Below are 26,001 nucleotides of genomic sequence, written 5' to 3'. Positions count from 1 at the left end.
TTGGGAAAAGCCATCCAAAGAGGATTAGAAACTCATTGTCTTGTGCTAAATTTGTGACATCATGTAGAGAATTTTAAAATTTCATTTCATTGAAGCCAATGAAACTAAACTGCAGCATTGATTTAAATCCTGAGGCAGCACACCACTTCCTGTCATAAAATTTATTACAAAGACAAGAACGTCTGCAGATGCCAGAAATCTAAAGCAACACACACAAAATGCTGGAGGAACTCAGCAGGTCATGCAACATCTAGGGAAAAGAATAAACAGCCGATGTTTTGGGCCGTGACCCTTCTTCAGGGCTGAGAAGAAAGGGGGAATAGAAAGGTGGGAGGAGAAAGAAGCTAGCTGGAAAGTGATGGGTAAAGCTAGGTGGGTGGGAAAAGTCAAGAGTTGGAGAAGAAAGAATCTGATAGGAGAGGAGAATGAATCGTAGAAGAGGAGGGGATCCAGGGGGCAAGTAATAAGTAGGTGAGAAGAAGTGAAAGATTTGAGTGGGGGAACAGAGGAAAGGCAGACAGAGTTATTTGTTTACCAGAAGGAGAAATCAATGTTCATGTTATCAGGTTTGACGGAAAATATGGTGTTCCTCCAAAGACATTGACGTAGTCAGAAACTTACCTTGAATATTCAAACTGACACTAAAATACGCAATCAATGAGTTAAGTGAATCCAACAAGGTTTTTCTCTGCCATGCTTAAACCTGCAATTGTGCCAAAACTCCAGATTCATGGATTAAAAAGAGAATCACGCTTGGAAACATCAACTCAGGTGGTGTCTGTGCCTGAGAACTGCTTCTGGGTAACATTATTATTATTATCAGTGCTGAAAATAGAAATACAAATGGTAAGAACATTGATTCTACATCCTTTCTGTTCTGAGTCCACCATTCGTCATCTGAAATGAGTGTTCTGGATTTCCAAATGTCATATTTGGCAACAAATCACAGAAATAAGTTAGATAGAATAACTACTTTCATCATTCCTTGCTATTCTTCATTCATTGATATTTCAGCTTTGAATTCTTGGTTTGAAAGTATGTGCAATTATATTAAGAGTAAAATTGAAGACATCTGGGCAGATGGTAGGCTTAACTGCAGAGTACATTCCAAAAATCCCATTCTTCTTCAACGATGATCAGTGATGTAATTTCTGGCCACTATATTATCCTGATTGTTTTGACACTCAAGTGTTTGGATAAAATGCACATCGTGGGACATGGACTATAGTAACTCCAGTTGTAATACTGCAGTTCAGCAGTTCATGGATTTTAATTCAAACTCATTAAATATTACTCACCTATTGTTAATTATTTATTCTGCCCCTTTGTGAACAAATGAATAAATATTTTGCATGATGGGTAATACCAGAGATGCAAGAGAGACTACAGATGCTAGAAATCTTGTGCAGCACATGCAACTTGCTGGAGGAACTTGGCAAGTCAGGTAGCATCTATGCAGGGAAGTTTATTTCCCTCCATAGATGCTGCCAGACCTTCTGAGTTCCACTAGCATTTCATGTGTGTTTTGAGGTAATAATTGGAGCTTTAAGGAACTCTTAAGGTGAAAATGAATCTGAGTCTGAGTTTGGATCCGGAATATGTGATGTGGTAGTGGTAAAATCCTGGATTTTACAAATTGTTCCAAATTAAGGCATTAAGATTAAGAAGCCAAAATGAAAATTGCTCCTGATGCTGAAACAGAACAGTTTATTAGACAAATAATGTTTCATCAGGGATAGTAGTTGACCTCTGATTTGTGAGGCTACCACTCCAGAAAGTCAAAGGAATGTAAAGATTATCACGCTAAAGCAGGGACATCCACAGTTAATGGTAGGGGTCCATGGCATAAAGAAGGTTGGGAACCCCCTGCCCTAAAGGGATAAGCCAGATTCGACAAAGCTTTTCCAAAGTCAGTGCAGTGCTATAACATTATTACATATTGAAAGGAATTACAATACAGTATAGCATTGTGTGCTTGTCTTTAAAAACTGGTGTACCTGATTTATCATTAATGGGGATGCAGTTGGTACCCTTCCAGTTGTTATTTGAGCACATCTTTGAGAGAGTTAAAGCATAATTATTGTCTGCAACCTGAAATACAAATGACCACAATTTTAATACAAAGGAGAAGAATATTTTCTTTTGCTAATGGTTTAATGAAATCCAGCAATTATCCACAGAGGAACTGTTAATCAGATATTAAATTCAGCTTGAAATGAGTGTGAGTCACAAAGCCAAACAGCTAGAACTGGTTATGGAATATTTTTCTAAGCTGACAAGGATGGGATTATGTCCCAACCCTGTTTCTCAATAAACACAAGCCTGCCCTTTGCTGTAAAATGGAGAGTTTATCCAGAGACTAATAACTTTTATCTGCCATGCAGAAAAGTCACCACCTCTAGTATGCTTTGTATGCAGACCAGTGAGCCCCTAAAGGAGTCTGAGATGGGGCTATTGCATGACTCCTGTTTTTAATTGTTACTCCAATATCTGAGAGCAAACAACAAATAGATGTGTGATAATCAGATCGTATACTTAGATGCTTCCCATTTGCATATGGAGCCTGATATTTTGAATGAAGTTCTCTGCTGCTTGGGTGTTAATCTAAAAGTAGATGCCCATCTGAATTAAAAGAAGCTGTTGCAGAGTGCAGTTGTTTCATTAAGAAACTGAGGGCCATAGAGTCAATACAACATGAAAGCATGTTCTTTGGCTCAATTGGTCCCTCTAAACCATAGGTTCCTAACTTTTTTTATGCCATAGACCAATACCATTAAGCAAGGGATCTGTGGACCCCAGGTTGGAAACCCCTGCTCTAAACCTTTCTTATCCATGTCGCTGTCCAAGTACCTTCTAAAAATTATTAAGATTCCTGCTTCAACTATTTCCTCTGGGAACTCATTATATTTACTGACCACTCTCTGGGTGAAAAAGTTGCCCCTTAGGTTCCTATTAAATCTCTCTACTCTTCCATTAAACCTGTATCCTTCTTGATTCCAAAAGCCTTTGGTAAATAAATGTGCATATTTCCTTTGTCTATGCTACTGATAATTTTATACCCCTCTTTAAGATCCCCCCTCATTCTCCTACAGAGCAATGAAAATAGTCCCAACCTGCACAGCCTCTCTCCGTAACTCTTCCTTTGAGTGCAAACATTGTCCTTATAAATCTCTGCACTGTTTACAGCTTAATGGGATCTTTTCTATAGCAGGGTGACCAAAAAAGAACACAATATTCCAGATGCAGCCTTACTGACGTCTTGTATGACTGCAACGTACCATCTCAGCATCTATACTGAGTACCCTGACTGAAGAGGGCCAGCATGTAAAAAGCCACCTTCACCACTCTATATACCTGCAACACTCAAGGTGCCATGTACTTGTAGAACAGAGGGAATTAGGAGTACAACACTCCCCAGGGCCCCATCATTCACTGTGGAAGTCCTACCCTCATTTGTCTTACCAAAATGCAACAACTCACTTATCCAAATAAACCCATTTCCCATTCCTTGGCCTAATTATCCAGTTTATCAAGATCCTTCTGTAAATCCTAATAATCTTCATTGTTCACGATACCACCTATTTCAGTGTCATTAGCAATCTCAGCTAACTAAGCCTTGTAAATTCTCATCCAAATCATTGATATAGATGGCAAATAGCAATGGCCTATCACTGAGTGATGTGGAACACCACTAGTCACGGGCCTCCAGTCCGAAAAATGACCTTCCACCATCATCCTCTGTTTCCTACTATTAAGTCAATTCTGTATCTAATTAACTCAGTCTCCCTAAATCCCATGTGATCTAACTTACCAAAGCAGTTTACCATGCAAAATCTTATCAAAGGCCTTACTGAAGTCCATGTAAGCCATGTCTACTGCCCAGCTCTGATTGACCTTCTTGGTTACTTCTCCAAAAGATGTAATCAAATTTATGAGACATGGTATATGCTGACTATCACTAAACAACTCATCCTTCGAACCGTTTGTATCTCTTATCCTTCAGAATCCCCTCTAGTAACTTACCAACCACTAGTCTATAGTTCCCAATTGTTTTTCATTTGCAGTTATTCTTAAATAAAAACAAACATTAGCCACTCTCCCTTCTACCAGCACTTCAGCCATCACTAACAATGATGACGTATCTCAGCCAGAGCTCCCGCTCTTTCTTCCTTAGCTTCCCATGGTGTTCTTGTATATACCTGATCATGACCTGGATATTTGCCTACATTCAACATCCAATACCTCCTCTACTGTATACAGACTACCCCAAGACCTCCCCATTAGTAATCTCAATGTATAAAGACTTCATGTCCTTCTTGACAGTAAAGTCAAAGGAAATATACTCATTGATGACCTTGCCCATCTCCTGCAGAAAGTTGGATAAGTACATAGATAGGAGGGATATGGAGGACTATAATCTGGGCGAAGGTTGATAGGAGTTGGTAGAATAATAGTGCATCACAGACTAGATGGGCTGAAGGGCCTATTTTGGTTCTGTAGTGTCCTATGACAATGATAGACAGAAGTTTTGTTAAAATAATCATGAGCATACTAGATCAGATATTTATTAAATATTGATTTGAATCAATGGAAAAAAATTTACAATGAAATCCTTGAGAATTTCTATTTTTTAGGTTAGTTCTTGGGTGCTTATGAATCTGTTGGTAAGATTGCCATCTATTATCCATTCCATCTACACTGGAAAATTTATTTGAATGATAAAGTCTATGAGGGGTGATTGATAAGTTCGTGGCCTAAGGTAGAAGGAGTCAATTTTAGAAAACCTAGTACATTTATTTTTCAACATAGTCCCCTCCTACATTTACACACTTAGTCCAGCGGTCGTGGAGCATACGGATCCCTTCTTAGTAGAAGTGGTCCACAGCAGGGGTGATTGATAAGTTCGTGGCCTATGGTGGAAGGAGATGTTATTAACTTCAAACTTTCTGCATTATCACTCAAAGAGTTGAATGTGCATGTAACAAGAGCGTCTTGGACCTCCAGGTGGTCCACAGCAGGGGTGATTGATAAGCTTGTGGCCTAAGGTAGAAGGAGATGAGTTATATAGCCCTCGTTACATGCATGTGCAGTTCAACTCTGGGTGATTATGCACAAAGTTTGAAGTTAATAACTCATCTCCTCCTACCTTAGGCCACAAACTTATCAATCACCCCATGCTGTGGACCACTTCTGGAGATCCAAGATGCCGACTTCTATGAAGAAGGGATCTGTATGCCTCACAACCACTGGACTAAGTGTGTAAATGTAGGAAAAATAAATGTGCTATGTTTTCTAAAATTTACTCCTTCTACCTTAGGCCATGAACTTATCAATCACCCCTTGTATGTGGTGACAGACTAAGCAGGACAGGATTTTGATTTATTTTTTAAAAAACGGCATGCAATGTTGCCTTGGAAGTATCATCTAAAAAGACAGAAGTGAGAATAAGGCTGATCATTTGGGAATGGTAATGAAGTGGACTTGATGGGTCAATCTATTGCTTTTTTGTAGAGGGGTCACACTATGATATGCCAGTTTTGGAGGGAGGTCAAGTTCCAATCTGGTGGTCTACACGTGACTGATATTATCATGCCAATTGAATGTTGCTAAATTGTAATGAATCAGGCTTGTGTGAAGTCATCTATCACATTCCTCATATTTGGCTTCTATCTAATCTAGAAGAATCGCAAAATGAGCAACTTGTTACAGATTATCCAGCTTTGACCAATTCCATCAGAGTAGGCATTTGTGTGATTGGAACATTAAATTTTCTGGTCCACAGTGATTATAGGATGTTAATGCTGTTAGACTTTCAAAGTTTTTTTTAGACTTTTCCTAGTTGGGAGTGATAATTGCTTAGCACTACATTGTGTCAGTCTTGAGCACTGCAATCACTAGGGAACTTTCTGGTGAATGGAAGATTACTAATAAAGGAGTTGAAAATTGCAACTGGAAATGCAAGAAACTCAGAGCAAGTCAGGCAACATCTATGGAGGGAGAAGCAGTTAACCTTTCAGATCTTAACATTTCAACTCTTTAACAACACTCCCAAATGCAGCACTGTATTACCTAGGCTGAGGTAGCAAATGTACAGGAATTACTGTAAAGACAATATTACTGAAGATGGTTGGTTTTAGAACAAGGGTACTGGGGAGCTGCAGCATCTTCGTCCTGGAACACAAATAACCATTCTCCAACTTCCATAAGCATCTGCTTTCTTCATAGCTGTTCTTAGGAAGCAACAGAATAAATGAGATTGTAGAGCCAGGTATACAAGACAAATTTTACAGACCCCTTGACTATCTGCCACAATAGCCACAATAACCAAATGTTCCTACAGTCTGTATTGTTTTTTGAACCTCTTATTCTTTGTTGTTTTGTATTGATTTATCATTATCCTCCTCTGTTAACTTTTTAATGCAATTTATAGTCAAGACATTAAACAACTAAAGCTCCTCACCCGTGCTCTGTTGTATCCAATAACCCCATACTATTTATTGATGGCTACCAGTCTTCTGCCAAACACCAACTGGCTGATCTCTTTCTTCCAACAAATATTATCTCTTCAAAATATTTCAAGGCTTGTTAGCCAGTTATTGATCTACTTGAGGAGCATAACTTCCACATAAACAAAAGAGTTTCTGCATAGGTTGGAAATTCGGGGCAAAACACACAAAATGCTGAAGGAATCTGGCAGGTCAGGCAGCATCTATGGAGAGTAATAAACGGTCGATATTTCGGGCTGTGACCATTCATCAGGCTCCAGCATTTAGTCTGTATTGTTCAGCATTCACATTAATACTTCATGTATATTTATTTTGGATTGTATATGAGTAGTATAATCTATATCAGCTTAACTTTGGATTGTAACACAGCCATTGCTATTTGTAATTTTAGCCCAACAGAGAATTTAAAAAATTGTTTATTAAAATATTGCAATGATTTATGATGTTGCACCTCCAATGTACAGGAGTACGCAGTGGTAGAAATTGAAAATGGCCACTCACTGAAGCTGCTCTACAATGTTATCTTTAGTTACTCATAAGGGCATTTTGTGCTTATACAATGAATTGGAATTTTGCTATATAGTTCTTTAGCTGTACATGTTTAATAGTTTTCTATTGCTCCAGAATATTCCTGGCATTTTGTATTCATCTCCAGGCCACTGCTTAAAGGGAACTCGTCAGTAAAAATAATTTTACGTATTGGTTTTGGGAAAGGGAATGAATTAAAAGCTTTGGATGAGTGACTAAACAACAGTAAAAGTTTATCCAATCAAGATATGGATTTCCCTTTCCACTTTGTTTGGGAGGCATTGTCATAGAGTCATAGAAAAGTACAGCCTAGAAACAGGCCTCTTGGCCCATCTAGTCCATACCGAACCATTTAAACTGCCTAGTCCCATTACCTGCACTGGGACCATACCACTCCCATCCATGCACCTAATCAAACTGCTCTTAAAGGTTGAAATTGAGCTCACGTGCACCACTTAGGCTGGCAACTCATTCCACACCCTCACAGTCCTCTGAGTGAAGAAGTCTCCCCTCCTGTTCCCCTTAAAGTTTTCACCTTTCACCCTTAACCCATGACATCTAGTTTCACCCAACCTCGGTGGAAAAAGCCTGCCTGTATTTACTCTATCTATACCCCTCATTGTGTGGTAGGCTTTTGGATGAAGGAGGTGATGTTATGTAAACTCCAGCAGTATAGCTAACCCCATGCCCTGCTCCCTTTCTACTACTGTGGATCTACTGTCCGGCTTTGCATTATTCTTGCCCTGATCTCTCTTAGGCTCAGACAATGATCAGTTACTCTTTTATTCTGAAATTCTCAGCCAGATACATGCTAAGCTGTCAACTGTTGAACAACTATTAAACCTTGAGCTACTTCTTTGTCTTGCTATCAGTATATTTCATTACTTGTGTACTGTAAAGAACTTTACATTATGTGTTTGTTTTCACTCTTGTAGGGATGTAAATAGCAATAATAACTGTGTAATTGATGCACCATTAATAACTGTGTAATTGATGCACCATCAATAACTCTCAGAGACGTGAGGTGAGAGATAGGCTTTTATTAGCTGGAAGAGAGCAGTCAGCAGCAAGAGACCATCACACAACACCCTGGAGACTGAGGGAGGAGCAGTGCCTCCAATCACCTTTATACGGGGGTCTGTGGGAGGAGCCACAGGAGCAGTCAGCAGAGGGGGGGTGTGTCCAGGCAGGTATATGTAGTTCACCACAGTAATTGAAGGACTGGGCAAGGAGGAATGCTTAAAGTATCATTTGGAAGAGATTATTCAAATATTTTCCAAGACAAAAGATTTATGAACATCTGCATTGTGAACAAAACCCTTTGACATCCTGAACCTGATGAATGGATGGTGACTGATTTCAGTTCAAGCCATACAGCTGTATTGGTCAGCCAGGATTTTACTGCACACTGCAATCCACCTTCTGACATTCTGTTCAATTGACTGGTATAAGAAATACAAAATAAAAAGGATTTTATGGATTATTCTTCTAAAGCCAACTATTAAGACATTGTGGGTAGATCTTTATACTGTTCCTCCTCTATGGCTTGAGTACTGAATATAATTCCTGTTAAAAGTGGCAGACTTCCATTCCTGAGAAGCAAATGGATACAAAAGTCACCCAGAAAATGAAATTATTGCAAATGTAAATCCACATGTTCTGTTTCTTTACTTGCACTAACATATTAAGAATCATTAATCTTATATTAGAGTAAATTAGTTCTATGTATAATCAATAAGAAAATAAATTTATTTACTGTTAGTGTTGCCCCTTGTACAGATCTATTGACCTCCCTGTTTGACATAAAAATGCTTTAATCTGACTCACTGAGAATGTGATTTAATTGGTTTGAATTACATAGAATCAAATAAATCAACTCACTAGCATAGAGTGAGCTAGCTGTTTCCATTACTTGCTGAAAGCCTGCCACTCCTTCCATTACTTCATCACAACTAAAGCCAAACCATACAAATTCCTATGGCCATTGGTTATGTTATAGTAGGACTGAGTTCAGACCACTGCTTAGCTTTTGGGTTTCCAATCATTTATGTAGACACAAAGCAATATTTGGCAGATGCAGTTTTATTAGACTAGTCACCCTGCCAACATTAAATTGAAAGCACTAAAGAAATTAGTGTCTGATGTGTCCAGACTTCCCTGGTGTCCTTAAGTTTGCTTACCCTTGCTTTCCTCTTAAGCTCTCTGATCCTGAGTTGCACAAAAGCAATAAGCATGCCTGGAGAATAATAACTGATCTACATTTTGTAGATGGATGTAAAATGAACAAGTTCTGAACAACTTTATTGATCTCACCTTGTAGATCATATAATTTCTGGTAGATTTAAAAGTAACAGGGCAGTTGGCTTCTGGCTAAAGGAGGTGGGAGTTTCATAGTAAAGGGCAATTGAATGGCATCTGATTCACAGAAATTGCAGGACATTTAATAAACTGAGTGTTGATTCCCATAAAATGCTGTTAAATAAGTGGCATGAGTTTCAAAGGTAGTTAGAATGTAAGAACATCAAAAATGAACACAACTATGCAAGGATGAATGGCAGTGAGAGAGGGAAAATAGAGTAAATTCATTGCTAAGTATTAATTAATGGTTATAGAATTGAATACTTTTTTGTAATTGAGGCCAAAGTGTAGGAGACATTGAGGTAGGGAATGAAAAACAAAGTTGTAAATAAATTGCATTTTATGGAGGAGAAAGCTCGAGTATTAGTATGAAGTGCATCAGGAAAGTTGAACTGAGAGGTGATGAAATTTTGAATGACATCAAATAATGACTAAGAGGCAGAAATGGATATCTGTTTGATAAATAAACAAAATACTAAAGATAAACTGTGCAAATAACATATCATATACATGATTATATGAATAGTCTTCTGTTGGCCCAATTGAATCGAGAGAGGAGGCTACACACAGATCGGGGCGAGACATCTAAAAAGGAGCATTTGTGGCCTTTCAGCTTTTTCCAGTGGATCAATCAAATCGCAATTCATTAACAAGGGCAAATAAAAATAAGTTAGGAACAAGCGGAACAGCCCATGTGCGAGTGGACCAGTGTTACAGTGGGGAGGCTTTGGTTCAACAGGCATGAGTGAGAACAGCCTTGTTTGAGATAAATTTCTGGTAAGTTTCTTCTTCATTCATTGTCTGTTAGAGCAGTGAGGATGGTTCCAGAGGCTGTATTGTGTTATTTGCGTCAGATGTGGGAATTTTGGGAGACTGATAACCACCGGTTGCACCAAGCTGCAGCCTCTCAGAGAACGTGTTAAGGAACTGGAGCTGCAGCTCAGTTATCTTCAGTTCATACGGAACACTGAGAAAGTGATAGTTAGGAGCTACAGGAAAGTTGCTACCCCTAAGTTGCAGGAGGCAGGTACCTGGGTGACTGTCAGGAGAGGGAAAAGAAATGGGAAGCCTGTGCAGAGTACCCCTGTGGTCATTTCCCTCAATAATAAGTATTCCACTTTTGATACTGTTGAGGGGGACAATCTACCAGAGTGATTGGGTCTCTGGTGCTAAGTCTGGTGCTGTGCCTCAGAAGGGAAGGGTGTGGGGGAGAGGACTGCAGTAGTGACAGGAGATTCCATAATTAGAGGAGTAAACACTAATTTCCGCAGACACGGAAGAAACACCTGGATGGCACGTTGCTTCCCAAGGACCAGGATCAGTGATGTCTCAGATTGGTCCCACAGCATTCTAAAGGAGGTGGCTGAGCAGGCTGAACTCATGGTGCATATTGGCATCAATGACATAGGTAGGGAAAGAGAGGAAGTCCTGAAGAGAAAGTTTAGGGAGTTAGGTAGAAAGCTGAAAAGCAAAACCTACAGTATAGTAATTTTTGATAGCTGCCTGTGCCATGGACTAGTGAGGGTAAGAATAGGATGATTTGGCAGATGACTGCGTGGCTGAATGTTCAGGAAATAGGGACTCTGCAGAAAGAATTAGGCATTTTGGAAAATGTGCCAAGAAGTACCAGATGGAATATACTGTAGGGAAGTGTATTGTAATGCATTTTGATAGAAGGAACAAAAGAATAGACTGTTTTCTAAATGGGCAGAAAATTCAAAAATCTGGGGTGGAAAGGCACTTGGAAGTCCTCATGCAGGATTCCCTAAAGATTAAGTCAGTGGCGGGGAAGGTAAATGCAATGTTTTCATTCATTTCAGAGGACTAGAATATAAAAGCAAGAGTGTAATGCTGAGGCTTTATGATGCACTGGTGAGGCATCACTTGGAGTATTGTGAGCAGTTTTGGTCCCCTTATGTAAGAAAGGATGTGCTGACATTGGAGAGGGTTCAGAGGAGGTTCATGAGAATGATTGTGGGAATGAAAGGGTTGCTGGATGAGGAGCGTTTAATGGCTCTGGGCCTGTACTCCCTGGAATTTAAAGAATGACGGGGGATCTTATTGAAACCTATTGAATGTTGAAAGGCCTTGATAAAGTGGTTGAGGAGAGAATGTTTCTTATAGTGGGGAAGCCTAGGACCAGAGAGCAGAATAGAGGTATGTCCATTTAGAATGGAGATGAGGAGGAATGTCTTTAGCCAGAAGGTGGTGAACTTGTGGAATTATTGCCACAAGCAGCTGCTGTGGCCAAGTCACTGAGTATGTTTAAGGTGGAGGTTGATAAACTCTTGATTATTCAGGGCATGAAAGATTATGAGGATAAAGCAAGAGAATGGGATTGAGAGGGGCAATGGATCAGTCATGATGAAATAGTGGAGCAGAATCAATGGGTTGAATGCCCTAATTCTGCTCCCATCTCTTATAGTGTTATGAGCCACTTATTTTTTTAATAGCTGAGCAACTATTGGACATGTTTACCAAAGTTCTCTTTCTGTTACTATGCTCCAGAACATCTAAAAACAGCAAATCTTAGATTATATCAATCATTTTGAGTCATGTATTCTAAATTATAGTTAAAACCTGCCGATTATGATTAAGTAATTCATCTTTGAAGTCCACAAGCAAAACTCATGCTATACCATATTATTTAATTCCTAATCAGTTGTAAATCACTGTAGCATGAAAATTGAATACAGCTTGCAGGCATTTATAATTTTGGTTCTTTTGAAATGGATGAACAATATAAAGATAAACGTAAGAAGAGAAGAACAGAGAAAAATCAATGGTCCCTCAGCACACCCTCCTGGATTGACCTTTCTCTTGATGCAACCACCCGCATCGCATGTAACAAACTGCAGGAAATTTATTCTCTTTGCAATTAATTCCCAGCACTGAATCTTTAATGTGGTGAATTAAACCATAACTATTCCATGGCCTTGAAAACTATACTTCAGCTGCAAATGAAGAGATAAAAGTGGATTAGTTTAAATTTAGTGTGCTGTTTTGTAATCTGCAAGTCTGCTGTAAGCATTGAATGACATAGATGCTCAGAAAGTTTACATGATAGAAAATGAAATATTAAAAAAATTGGGTCTGAGAAATGAAGACTAGAGGAATTCTGTGTAAACTTAATAACGTGTAAAACAAAGCATAAAGTTGGCTCCAGTGACATTCTCCTCTTTAAGTATTGGGCAAATGGCATGGTAGATGAAGTGATAGAAAGAAACCCAAGTTTTTTTTTAATCCAGTGCTTCTGACAGAAGTAAAGCTGCCATATTTTGCCTTGTCATATTTTAGTTTCTTTCTGATTCATAACTTGTCTCTGAACAACAATCTGTTGCTAAGAGTAAAACCAATGGAAAATGTTTTGCTACTTCTAAACATAAATTGGTACCAAGGATTATTTTCAGGATAATATGAAACATTAGAATACTTCAGTGACTAATATTAATTTAATTTTCTAATATTATACACTCAGAATACCATATTGGGACAAAAACCACCATATTACCACCATATTTAATGCAATGGAAATTTCTACTTAATAATATGCTTTGTTCTCTGTCTAGCATGAAATTTAATCATTAGCATTGAAACAAACTGACCATAATAATTTAAAAATAGATTTTGTATAATTTACCAGCAGATGTTATAAGACTAGTTTTAAGAAAGATATAATTATTCATCATATTTTCATTTGCAAGTGCACATGCTTGCTGAAAGCAATGAGAAAATAATAGATGAGCAAATTCAGGGCACTATAAAGTGTGCTAAGGTTGTAAGTCCTCAGAAAATTGGTCAACTTACTTACTTTTGTTTTTAGTGTGCACAACATTTTACCCATTTCTTCAACATTTTTACAATCAAACTGCATTTGCACATTACTTGCTCACTAAATGAACTACAAAAAAGATAGAACTGATGATTAGAAGTTTTAACTACAGAGGTAATCTCATTGATTAAATGTCAATGAATCTCTGTGACCCAAAAATTGAACTATTGCAAATATTCAATCAGTCCCTCAGACCATTGCTAAGATTTAATAAATGGTATATTATGAACCATATTTTTTCTCTCTTCCTCCCCCTCAATCCAAACTACTTCAACCTCTGATTTTTCTCTTTCTTTGCTTGAACTCACACAAATTCACTCTTTCTTATTCATCCTTCTTCTCATTTATGTGTAAATTCCAAAATGTTATTGGTAAGATTGTTCTCGCCACATGCCTGATGACATTGCAATGTATTTTTAAATACTGCATTACTGTTGGGCTTCTCTTATTTATAATATGTTTACATCGTGGTATTCTGCCTTAAGAATTTAATTGATGAAGCAGTTTTGTATCGGTATGCTTAGGATCAATTGAAATCCATTATAAATTGCTTGGGAAATGATCACGATGTTAAATTACCATGAAGGCCAGTTGCTCTGAATAATTACTGGCATTTAGGGCAGCAATGGAGGCCCTCCATCTCGATCTGTCCTTGGCCACTCAGATGTAGAAGAGTTTTTTGTAGCCGTTTCCATAGCAATTTTGTTTTACAAGTCAGGGTTGAACCCCCAAACCTGGAGGACCAGTGGACCACTCTTAGCCTGGCCTCTACCCTCTACCCTGACTCCCGCCAACATAGCTCTCCGGCTCACTGAGGCACACAAGCCTCCAAACCATGGGAAGGTTGTGATCCTGTTGAACGTCTGCACAATTATAAAGAGTACCAGAGATGGTGTTTCTACTGTAAATGAGTATGTTGAACGATCAGCAAAGCAACAGTCTAGTATTGTGCATTGAATGTTCATTGAAAATGTTGTAGTTACAGGGCTTTTAGGGATAGTGTGGTAGAATGTCACATAAAGATTGGAAGTGATTTAGTTCAATTGGAAACCAGGGTTTCAAATCAGGATAGAACAAACTAAAAAGGAATAACACATGCAACACACACAAAATACTGAGGGAACTCAGCAGGCCAAGCAGCATCTATGGAAAAGAGTACAGTTGATGTCTTGAACCGAGACCCTTCATTGCGACTCCTTTTTCATTGAATGTTACAATGAAAATGAAGTTTTGGATGATACAATCATTGAACGTATTTTGTGTGAAGCTAGTCTGCTATTTGCACTAGGTGTCTACACTGATTTTGTTTATTTACAGTCAATCAAAAGAACACAGCAGCGTACGCTGAATAAATTCCTCTGCTATGAACTTTTAGTAACCAATACACAGTTTTATAGTACTGTAGTAGTATTGATAGTGTTCTGACTTGTTCTGTATATCATTTAACTACATTATCTGTTACTCAGTTAAATTGTGGTTTGTGTTCTTTATACCTTTTAAAATATTTACATGAAACAGGCTAATTGAGGTAGTTCCTTAATTGAGCCAAATTGTACTGGTCCCAATGTGTCCCAATTAACTGGAATCCACTGTATGTCCCTCCAAGGTTAAGAAAAAAGTAACAAGAAAAGTGACCCAGCTGTGGCTATCATGGGAAGTTAAAGATAGTATGTGATCAAAAGAAAAGCCTTACAACATTGCCAAAAATTCCTGAGGATTTGGAAAAATTTCAAAATTCAACAAAAGAAAACTAAGAAATTAACAAGGGAGAACAGACTAGAGTAATGTGGAATGTAGAAACAGATTGCAGGAGCTTCTATAGAAATGAGAAAAGAAAAAGATTAGCAAAAGTTAACATTGGACTATAGTGTACTGAGACAGGAGAAATTATATTGAAGCATAATGAATTTAAACAGTTATTTTGTGTCTGTCTTCGCAAGAGCAGAATACGTCCTGGAAATAGTACAGATTGACAAGTAGGGCATTGAGCTGTGCGGTGGAACAAAGGGATCTGGGAAAACAGATCTATAATTTCTTGAAAGTGGGACCACAGGTAGATAGGGTCGTAAAAGGTGCTTTTGGCACATCAGTCTTCATAAATCAGAGCATTGAGTACAAGAGTTGGGATGTTAATGTCGAAGTTGTATAAAATGTTACTGAGGCCAAATTTGGGATACTGTTGGCAGTTGTGGTAAACTACCTACCAGAAAGATAACAGTAAGCTTGAAAGAATGCAGAGAAAACTTACAAAGATGTTGCCAGGACTTGTGGACCTGAGTTATGCGGAATAGGTTAGGACTTTATTCCTGGGAGCAGAGAAGAATGAGGCGAGTCTTACAGAGGTATACAAAATTATGAGGGGTGTCAGTAGTGTGTATATGCAGGCTCTCTCCCCTGAGGTTGGTTGAGGCTAGAACTAGAGGTCGTACGTTTAGGTTGAAAGGTGAAATATTTTAAGGGGAACCTCTTCACTCAGAGGCCAGTGCGACTGTTGAGTGAGCTGCCATCCGAAGTGGTGAATGCACATTCAGTTGCAACGTTTAAGAAAATTTGGATATGTATATAGATTAGAGGGCTATGAAGGGCTAGGATAATGGTGCAGGATGACGGGACTAAGCATAAAAGCAGTAGGCATGGACTAGATGGGCTGAAGAGCGTTTTTGGTGCTGTAGAGCTCTTTGACTCTATAACCAGAGCAAAGGGGAACCTCAAAGGATTTAGCAAGATTAAACAAATTGATGGGCTTGGAAGCTGATGATGTTCTACAACCTAGTTTAGCAAGCAAGTAGAAAAATTAAAGAGCTGTTGGCCTCATTGCAAGAAAATTTGAGTGCAATAGTAGAGTGCTTTACTTAATTACACAAAACCTTAGAGAGGCAACACATGGAATATTGTGAACAAGTCTGCTCTCCCTACCTATGTAAAGATACACCTGTGATAGAGGAAATGCAGCAGAAGATGACTGATTTCTGAGATGACAGGACTTATGAGAAGTGATTAAGCAGAGTAGGCCTGTGTTCTCTTGAATTAGGAAGAATTAAAGATTATCTCAATGAAGCATCAAATTCTTAGATGGTTGCCCGGGGCAGGGGGTGGGGGGGGGGGGTGGGGTTCTTGTCTCAAAACAAATGGTTAGCCATTCAGGACAGAAGAGATAAGAATAGCCACTAGATTTTGGAATTCTTACCCAAGAAGCTCAGTTGCTGACTCTGCTCAAGATAATTACTGGTAGATTTTTATGTATTAGGAGAATCAAGGAATATGAGGTTATTTTAAATAATAATAACTTTATTTATATAGCACCTTTCATACATTAAGATACAGGCTCAAAGTGATTGTAAAGATAGATCAATATTATAAAAATATGAGACAAAATTAAAAATCATAAATAAAGACAAACATATAGAATAAAATGTAATCAAATATATCAAATTATATAAATATCATGAACATCAACAGGCATTACGAAAGCCAATTTTTAAAAAGTAGGTTTTTAGAATTATTTTGAAATGTTCCACAGTAAGAGCCAGGTGTATCTCAGTTGGTAAAGTTTCCATATTTTAGGTGCAGAAGAGCAAAAGGCCGGATCACCAGTTCTTATGTGCTTGGCTCTAGGAATGCTAAGCAAATACGTATCCACAGATTTAGGAATTATAATTAGGGATGTAAAGCGATAGACATGACAAAATATATGAAGGAGCTAGATTATTCAGAGCCTTATATACAACTAGGGATATTTTAAAACTGATGCTAAACAACACAGGCAGTCAGTGTAATGATGTAAAAACCAGTGAAATGTGCTCAGATTTTCTTATTTTGGTTAAGATTCTTGCTGCTGCATTTTGAACAAGCTGCAGCCAATTTATATCTTTCTAAAGAAAAGAAAGTACTACCATAGTCTAATCAACTAAAAACAAAAGTGTGTTATCAATTTTTCTGCATCCCAAGATGTTATAAGAAATAGAACTCTTGCAATGTTCCTTAAATGAAAGAACACAGTCTTAGTAATATGGTTAATATGTGATTTGAAATTTGGCTCAGAGTCAATAATAATACCTAAATTCTTTACTTCTGGCTTGATTTGTAAGGTCAGATGATCAAGTTTATTTCTAGGATTCACACCTTTTTATTGGGTTTCTTCCTTATTTAGTTTAAGGAAATTCAAAATTCAAATTAAAAGCTCAGTGACAAAAAATTCTTGAATGAGGTTAGCAGCCATGAAGTGCCAAATGGTCTACAACTACCCTTGTTTCTTATGTTCACAGGGATGCCTAGCTTTGAAGGAAAGTCAGTCATAAAGTAATGGTTCAGTTGAAGGCTAAATAAACTGGGCACCTTCATGAAATAATTGTTTGAACCTAGTGCACCAACTTTTTGATTTTTTCAAAACAACTTAATTCTGATTGTTTTTAAGAATCCTTTATAGTGTTTTCCCCGAGTTACTGTTATGTCATCTACAGAATGCCTTGGGTTGGTCAAAACAAAATGTGAATTTTGTATAGCAGTATAACATTTCAACTGTGGATGTTTTGTTTTAATTAATAATTTGAGTATTGCTCTCTGGTGCTGACTGCAAAAAAGCAGCAAATTATCAAGTAAATATAAGAGTTTTCTAAAATTATCACTTTACTGCTACTGGTAAGTCTCATTATCATTTTTGGTTTTGTTTTACTGTCCCCTGCAGGACCCAAAACACCGTCAACTGTTAGTCAGTTACCCTCCACTAGTTCTCAAAGTACTCAAGGTAAGTAATGATTAATGGAAACATATAACTGACTTTTTTCACAGAAGTAACACTTTACAAATCACAGGAAAATAACATGTTTCAGCAGTGTCACCTCATTTTGATCTCTGTTGGATCAAGTATATCAACTGCATTCAATGTAACTATCTTAGATACTACATTATTGAATATTGCCATGTTCAATCACTGAAGACTATGTTTCCCATGTATAAACTTTGCTATGGCAAGAATGACAGATGTTTACTGAATTCATTTATAAAATATGATGGATTCATATCCAACAGATCTATACCAAGACTAAACTCAACCATGAGCTACTAAAAATAACTGCAAATAATTAAAAGTAATGCACATGAAAAATATAATCTAATAATTTGGATTTCCAGCATTTTAGTAGAATATGAATTTTGTTCACCACCAAAGATTCATACCATTTCTTACTGAGGAATCCTCAACAATTGCAGAGTTTATTATGATCCTTAGCTGCAAAATATTCAACCAAGCCATCAGACTGATTAACACATGCTGATTTGAGTGTATTTCTATGTTACATTGACTGTTCTATTTATTATAAATTACTATGATTACACATTGCACATTTAAACGGAGACGTAATGTAAAGATTTTTACTCTTCATGAACGTGAAGGATGTAAGAAATAAATAAAGTCAACTACTCAGTTAAACAAAATCTCAAATTAATACTTATTTACCCATTTGGCAAAACAAATTATTTTTAAATTATATAAAATCACTATTTAATCTTGCTTTTAAGTGTACACTAGACAAAAAGAAAAATGCTATACCTAGTCTGTACATCAAATTCAAATTAAAATCATCATTGCAACATTTAAAAGACATTTGGAGAGTTATGTAGATAGGGAAGGCTTAGAAGGATAGGGGCTAAATACAGGCAAATGGAACTTGCTCAGAAAGATACTTTGGTTGCCAGTTGGGCCAAAGGGCCTGTTTCTGTTCTGTATAACACTGTAACCCTATGATTCTATTACAACAAATAGATGGAGTCATAGAGTTGTATAACACAGCAGAAGCAAGTGGTTCAGCCACCATACTGACCTTTTTGCCTATTTACATTAATTCCACTTGCCTGCACTAGACTCGTATCTTTCTATGCCTTGCCAATTTAAGTCTGTCCAACTGTCTCAAACATAATGATTATATCTGATTCCATCCTTTCAGTTTAAACTTATATCCTCTTGATTTTGATATCCTTACCATGAAGAAAAAGTTGTTGATAATCTACCCATTTTATGCCTCTTTTAATTTTACCTGCCCTCCCAGTTTAGAAATGCCCAAATTATGGACAGCAGAAGGGCTGTAGGCATCTTCTGCTGTTTGAGAACATGGTTCATTGTCACACCTCTGTTTTGAGAACTGTTCGGATTATGAACATTCCACAAGAACAGAACCCTGCTGAAACCTGAGGAGGCTCTGTTTACACCTTCATCAGTACTCCCTTCACTCCAGGGAATGCAAACCCAACCTGTTCAGTCTCACCGCCCCCCGCCCCCCCCCCCATAACTCAAGATTTCCAGGCCAGGTCACATTCTGGTTAATCTCCCCTGCACTCCATAGCAGAAACAAATCCTTCATGTATTGTGGCGACCAGAACACTACATGATACTCTTATAAGTGCAGTCTAACCTGTGTTTTATGAATTGCAAAATAATGTCCTAAGTTAAAAATTCCAGCCTATGAGAGCCAGCCATATGTGCTTTTCACCACTCTATCTGCATGTGTTACCACTTCCAAGGAACAATGAATTTGAATCCAAGAGTCCCTTTGTTCATCACCTTCCCTCGGGGCTGAAAGTTTGCTGTAATAACTTCCAAAAATGCATTAATTCACATTTGTGAGGATTCATTTTCATCTGCCAATGATGCACACAACTTTTCTCTGATCAATATGCTACTGTAGCCATTGCCAATTTTTCTTCTTATCCATGTCTCCACCAATTTATGTGTCACTGGCCAATATACTAATCAAACCTCTAATGTTCATTTCTAAGCTTTTACACTATTTATTTTAAAGTGTTTTTTTTACTATGTACATATTAAACTTACTGTTCTTTGCTGGGGGACTAACTACGTTAACTACTGCCAGTTCTATTTAACTTCTGGCTGAAGGGAGGTATGCATGGTCCTCAAATCACTAATACAGGTCTTTGACATCTTACGGAATGTGAAAAACATAACGTGACTGAAAATCGATGAATATTGTTTGAAATCCACACGGGTTGCCTGGAATCTGTATTATATTGCATGTATTTTAACCATAAAGACCTGGTGTATGATCAATTTTAAATATATTTTCCTGCAGTTCTTTATATGAATGAAGAGTGAATGTGAGTATAGAGTGATAGAGGCAAGTTTTCGACTTCTAGACATGCACTGAGTTTTTTTATTTCAAATGTGACTGGAAAAATGCAGGTGACGATTGCGTCTGTGAGTTTGAGAAGGTATTGCTTGTAAAATGTTGCTTGTAACATCAGAAAGCAGATGCTCAGCAGTAATATTAGTAATGTATCCTGTTTAGCATTAAAGTGAAAAGAAAATGTGGGGTTTAGGAAAAAGGGAAAATATTTGTGTGTGTAGGTTCTCCGTGTCTATTCAGGTTATTATACTAGGCATAGTTAAATTAGAAGAGAAAAGTCATCATATCCTCTTGGGTTTGATGGGCCTGCATAAGAACTTCATGAATTGTCGCACAGAGCAACAGAGTCTCTCAATCTGATATGAATAGAAATTATTTGCAATTCTGGCAAATTTACTTGCAGCAAAGAAAATAGTCTTTTGCTCTGATGGTAGTCAAATGCTTGAAAATCAAATTTGATGTCAAAATGTGCTGCTATGAGGATATTCATGAAAATGAATAATTGAGGTTAATTAGAGTAGTTTGTCACTTTATGCAATTAAAGGTGGCTATTTAGAGCTTATGCTGCATGTGCTTTTAATATGGTATTGCATTGTCAATAAAGCTGCATTTTGCCCAAAATTTAATCAAGGATTTTTGCCCTTTATTTACATTTTCCTTTATTACAAATATTTTATTGGTATTAATGATCAACAATGCTAATATTGGTACTAACATTGCGGAATAACCCCTAGTTTTTTTCTGGATACAGTTCCATGGTTCAAAATAATGACCGAACTGGTAGGACCTTTACTGGCATGCATTATTAATATTGTGTTATTAAGGTGGGTTTATAATAAATTCTCTTTATGCATTAAATTCTCACTTCTCTGAAACTGTCTACATTCATTTTGGATTCTCACACCTTCAGTTACCTGTAACAGAATCCATGGTATTACAAACATTGGACTGAGATTATGAAAGTACCTTAACTGGCCGGGAACCTAGTTCAGACAACTGGATTTATAATTAACTTTGATTCATTTGATTATTAAACTTTTGTTAGCTATGATTTATTGAGATCAATAGTCACCAAAAATAATGCTGATTCAGAAACTTTGAAGCGAAAGCAGAAGATGATGGAGATGTGCAGCAGTCTAATCAACATTCATAAAGAGAAAGCATAAGGAAATGTTTCTGTTCTATATGTTTCATCAGAACCTAAAACTTAAAGATGAGTTATTTTGTTAAGGATAAAATAGAAAAGCTGATGATGCAATAAAACATGGGAAGGTATATGGCAAATGGCTGCATGAGAAATTCCCATCCCACACCTTCAAAACGTAATCCACATGGACATTTCAATGTAGTACTGAGATAGTGACACTTTGTCAGAAAAGCTCTTCCTTCAAATTCATCATCGAATTAGACCCCTGTCTGCTGTGTAGGATTTCTCTGATAACTGAGGATCTGGCTGCATGACCTGCAGCGTGTTCAGTGATGCTATAATGAAAGGCAGTGAAAATACATGCGGGAATTATCTGTTATGTCACCTAACATTTTTCTGTTTAGCAATTTGTTCAACATTATACCCATTGATTTTCTCTCAGTGACTGAAGTATTTTTGTGTCCTTACTCAGATACTTGCAGTAGTTGTCTTGTAGTTTTAGGTTCTGATGAAACCAATACATCTGAAATGCACAGTTGTTTCTTTAGTCTTTATGCTTTTGAGTACCTGCTGCATGTGGCCAGACATCTCTATTTTCCAATAGTTTCGATATTTCCTTTCAGATACTGTGTGCACAAAGCTGGGAAGTCACTTCCAGACTCATAAAAATGCTTTCTTTTAAATTTATTACAGAAAGTCCGCCTGTCTTCAGATCAACCCCAGTATCTAATATTGATGGCCAGGGGCAAGAAAGATTTAGAGGTACAGTATTCCTGTCAGCTTGGCTCAGCTGGGAGCATTCTTGCTTCTGAGTCAAAAGGTTGTGGGTTCAAGCCCCACCCCAAGGACTTGATAACATAATCTATGCTGACACTTTAGTGCAGTGCTTAGGGAATGTTACATTGTAAAATTCACTATTAGATTTCTGGCCAGTTTGCTATCTAGAGTGCTTTTGGTAGGTATTAAAACAACAAGGTTCTATTCTCGAAAAGTAGGGAATTCTTCTGGTGGCTCAACATTCCACCTTCAATAAACCCCACCAAACTGGTCATTCCAATCACCTCTGTTTAATGGGACCTTGAGTGCAAAATGCCAGCTTTGTCTGTCTGCATAAGCCTATGCAACAACAGTGATTTGAACCTGTTGTGTATGAAGTTCTTAAGCATGTTTGAGAAATATGGTAAGGTTTGTAAAAGTGAGATAGCTTTATGTAAGTTCTGCTTTCCATTTCAGATTGTGAAGTGTGAATGTATGGCTTGATGGATGTTTCTTTACAGTAGTGTCCTAAATTAAATAATATCTGGAATTATGCAGAATAGTATTGTTTTTGCAGTGGAGTCTGCTTTTCAATTCATTGCCTTGTTTGGATCAGATATTTTATCCATCACATGGAATCATCTGAGATCCAGGATTGAATCAATTGCATTGCTCTTCCCGTAATGTATAACACTACTAAGTTGACAAATTTATTAGAGGAATTATAAGTATATTTGATGTGTAAAATGGAAATCTTTATGATGGTTCTGTTCAGAATTTGGGGAAAGAGCAGCGGCGTGGTACCTCATCTCTATCATTATGAGTAGATCTATCAATACCAGTTCTACTGTGATGACTGCAGAAATAATATCTTCAAAAATATTAAGATGAGCTTTTACTAGAAGCCATATATCATTTTCACACAGCACCATTATTTTGAATGGACCAAGTAATATGGTTGAAATTATAAATTCCAAGTAGCATTTGATCCACAAGCAGGATTTCAGAAAACAATGAATTTAAACTCTCCCCAACAGCTCTAGCAAACCTACCCACAAGGATATAGGTCCTCCTCAGGTACAGGTGTAGCCCATCCCTTTTGTACAGGTTCATATATTCTCCAGAAGAAATCCCAATGATCAATAAATCTGAACCCCTGCCCCTTACACCAGTTCTTCAGCCATGCATTGATCTGCCAACTCATCCTATTCTTGCCCTCAGTGATGGTGGTAAAGTCAGTAGTCCAGCGATTGTTACTCCGGAGGTTCTGCTTTTCAGCTTTCTACCTCGCTCTCTAAATTCTCACTTTAGAACCTGCTCTCTTTACCTTCCTTTGTCATTGGTGTCACTATGTACTAAGACATCTGGCTGCTCACCCTCCCCCTTTAGAATGCCTTGGACCTGATCCGAGATATCCCTGACCATGGCACCTGGGAGACAATATGCTATCAGGATCTCTCTATCATGCCCACAGACTCTCCTATATACTCCTCCAACTATGGAATCTCTTATCACCGCTGCATTCCCCTTCTGAGCCGCAACACAAAATTCAGTGCCAGAGACCTGGTCACTGTGGCTCCACCCAGTAGGTTATCTCCCTCCCCGCCCCTCCCCCACTGCCAACAGCATCCAAAAAGGTAGACTTGTTATTGAGGGGCACAGCCACAGGGGTACTCTGTAAAAGCTGCCTATTTCCCTTCCCTCTCCTGATAGTCACCCATTCTCCTGCCTAATGCAACCTAGGGGTGACTACCTCCCAGTAGCTTTTATCTATCATCTGCTCAGTTTACCTTATGGGCCAAGGGTCATCGAGATGCAGCTCCAGTTCTTTAATACATTTTCTGAGGAGAATGGGAATCTGAGTTCAAAAAATTAATTTCTTATCCGTAAGACTATAAGACATAGGAGTAGAATTAGACCATTTAGCCTGTTGAGTCTGCTCTGCCATTCCATCATGGCTGATCCCGGATCCTGCTTAACCCCATACATCTATCTTTTCGCCATATCCTTTGATTCCCTGACCGATCAGGAAATTATCAATTTTTGCTTTAAATATACTCACGGTCCTGGCCTCCACTGCAGTCTGAGGCAGAGCATTCCACAGATTCACTACTCTCTAGCTAAAAATATTCCTCCTTACCTTTGTTCTAAAAGGTCTCCCTTGAATTTTGAGACTGTGCCCTCTAGTTCTCTCCACAGGAATTATTCTCTCCATATCCACCTTGTCTAGATATTTCAACATTCAGTAGGTTTCAATGAGTTCCCCCCACATTCTTCTAAATTCCAGTGAGGACAGGCCCAAAGCTGCCAAGCGCTCCTTGTATGTTAACCCCTTCATTCCCAGACTCATCCTCGTGAACCTCCTCTGAACTCTCTCAAATGACAATACATCCTTTCTGAGATATGGGGCCCAAAGCTGTTGACGATGCTCCGTGTGGTCTGACTAGTGTCTTATAAAGCCTCAGCATTATCTCCTTATTTTAATATTGTATCCCCCTTGAAATGAATACCAACATTGCATTTGCCTTCTTTACCACAGACTCAACCTGTAAATTAACCTCTGAGAGTCTTGCATGAGGACTTCTAAGTCCCTCTGCACCGCTGATGTTTGATTTTTCTCCCCATTAGATAAAAAAATATGCACTATTGTTCCTTTTACCAAAATGCATTAAAATACATTTCCCAACACTGTATTCCATCTGCCAGTTTTTTTGTCCATTCTTCCAATTTGTCTATGTTGTTCTGCAATCGCATTGCTGCTTCAACACTACCTACCCCTCCACCTCTTTTCATATCATCTGGAAGGTTTGCCACAAAGCCATCAATTCCATTATCTAAATCATTGACAAACAATGTGAAAAGTAGCAGTCCCAATACTGACCACTGAGGAACACCACTAGTCATTGACAGCCAACCAGAAAAGGCCTTCTTTATTCCTACTCGCTGCCTCCTGCCTGTCAGCCATTCCTCTATCAATGCCAATATCTTTACTGCCATCCCAGTATTTTATGATAATCCACAATATTATCAGATGGATGGAAGCTAAGGAATTGTTAGAATGATTTTTTCAGAGATATTCATTAAGAAATCATATTGCAACCCAGTCTTTGGAATTTGTGGCATATGTATTGATGTGTTAGACATTTTTCCAGTTCATTCCAATTAATTAGAATCTATGAATATATAATGTCACTGGCAGTAACCTTAAAACAAAAAAAAGTAATTGGCAGCATTCTAAGGCTAAGCTGAAAGGTGTCCAAAATGAATATTAGAAGTAAGAGTGAAGTAGGAAAACAGATTGTAGACTGAAGCAAAAGGGTTCCAAGGAATTTGGTTCAGTTATGTAAAAAGTTGATATAAAAGGCCAGGTAGTTCCTTTGAGGAATAAGTTGGGTAGAAATATGGTAGAGAATCAGGAAACAGCAGATGTTAAATATATTTTTCACATCAGTCTTTAGAAATGAAAACCATGAACAAAATCCAGATGCACTTATTTGGCTTGGAATCTGTAACATATGTAAAGATCGATAATGTATATGTTACAAAGAAATGCAGAGAATTGACTGCCTGAAGAGCACTTACACTGGATAAGATATACACCAGACTCATCCAAAAATCAACCAGGAAATAGACAAGACCCGTGTTAATATTTCTGAGAGCTACATAAATTAGAGAGCTGTACCTGATTGAAGGTTATGCTGAAGGAGTATTCAACACAGTAATTATAACTTATTTGAG

At 37.8% G+C, this 26,001-nt stretch overlaps 1 protein-coding gene across 23 annotated transcripts in view; it reads left to right on the top strand.

The window, feature by feature from the left end:
• Window positions 1-26,001, top strand: part of abi3bpa (ABI family, member 3 (NESH) binding protein a) — a 309,406-nt gene that overhangs the window by 218,566 nt on the left and 64,839 nt on the right. For 21 of the 23 annotated variants that reach the window (XM_073045179.1, XM_073045194.1, XM_073045192.1 and 18 more), the window contains 2 exons: window positions 17,909-17,968; window positions 22,201-22,269. In XM_073045179.1, the coding sequence (XP_072901280.1) occupies window positions 17,909-17,968; window positions 22,201-22,269 (129 nt within the window). The remainder of the gene's footprint in view (window positions 1-17,908; window positions 17,969-22,200; window positions 22,270-26,001) is intronic. The other 2 variants (XM_073045184.1, XM_073045176.1) reach the window with 1 other exon arrangement.

The sequence above is a fragment of the Hemitrygon akajei genome, chromosome 5, assembly GCF_048418815.1.
Source record: "Hemitrygon akajei chromosome 5, sHemAka1.3, whole genome shotgun sequence".
In the NCBI taxonomy this organism is placed as follows: Eukaryota; Metazoa; Chordata; class Chondrichthyes; order Myliobatiformes; family Dasyatidae; genus Hemitrygon; species Hemitrygon akajei.
The sequence above is the reverse complement of the archived record's forward strand: the minus strand, read 5'-3'. Positions and strand labels throughout refer to the sequence as shown.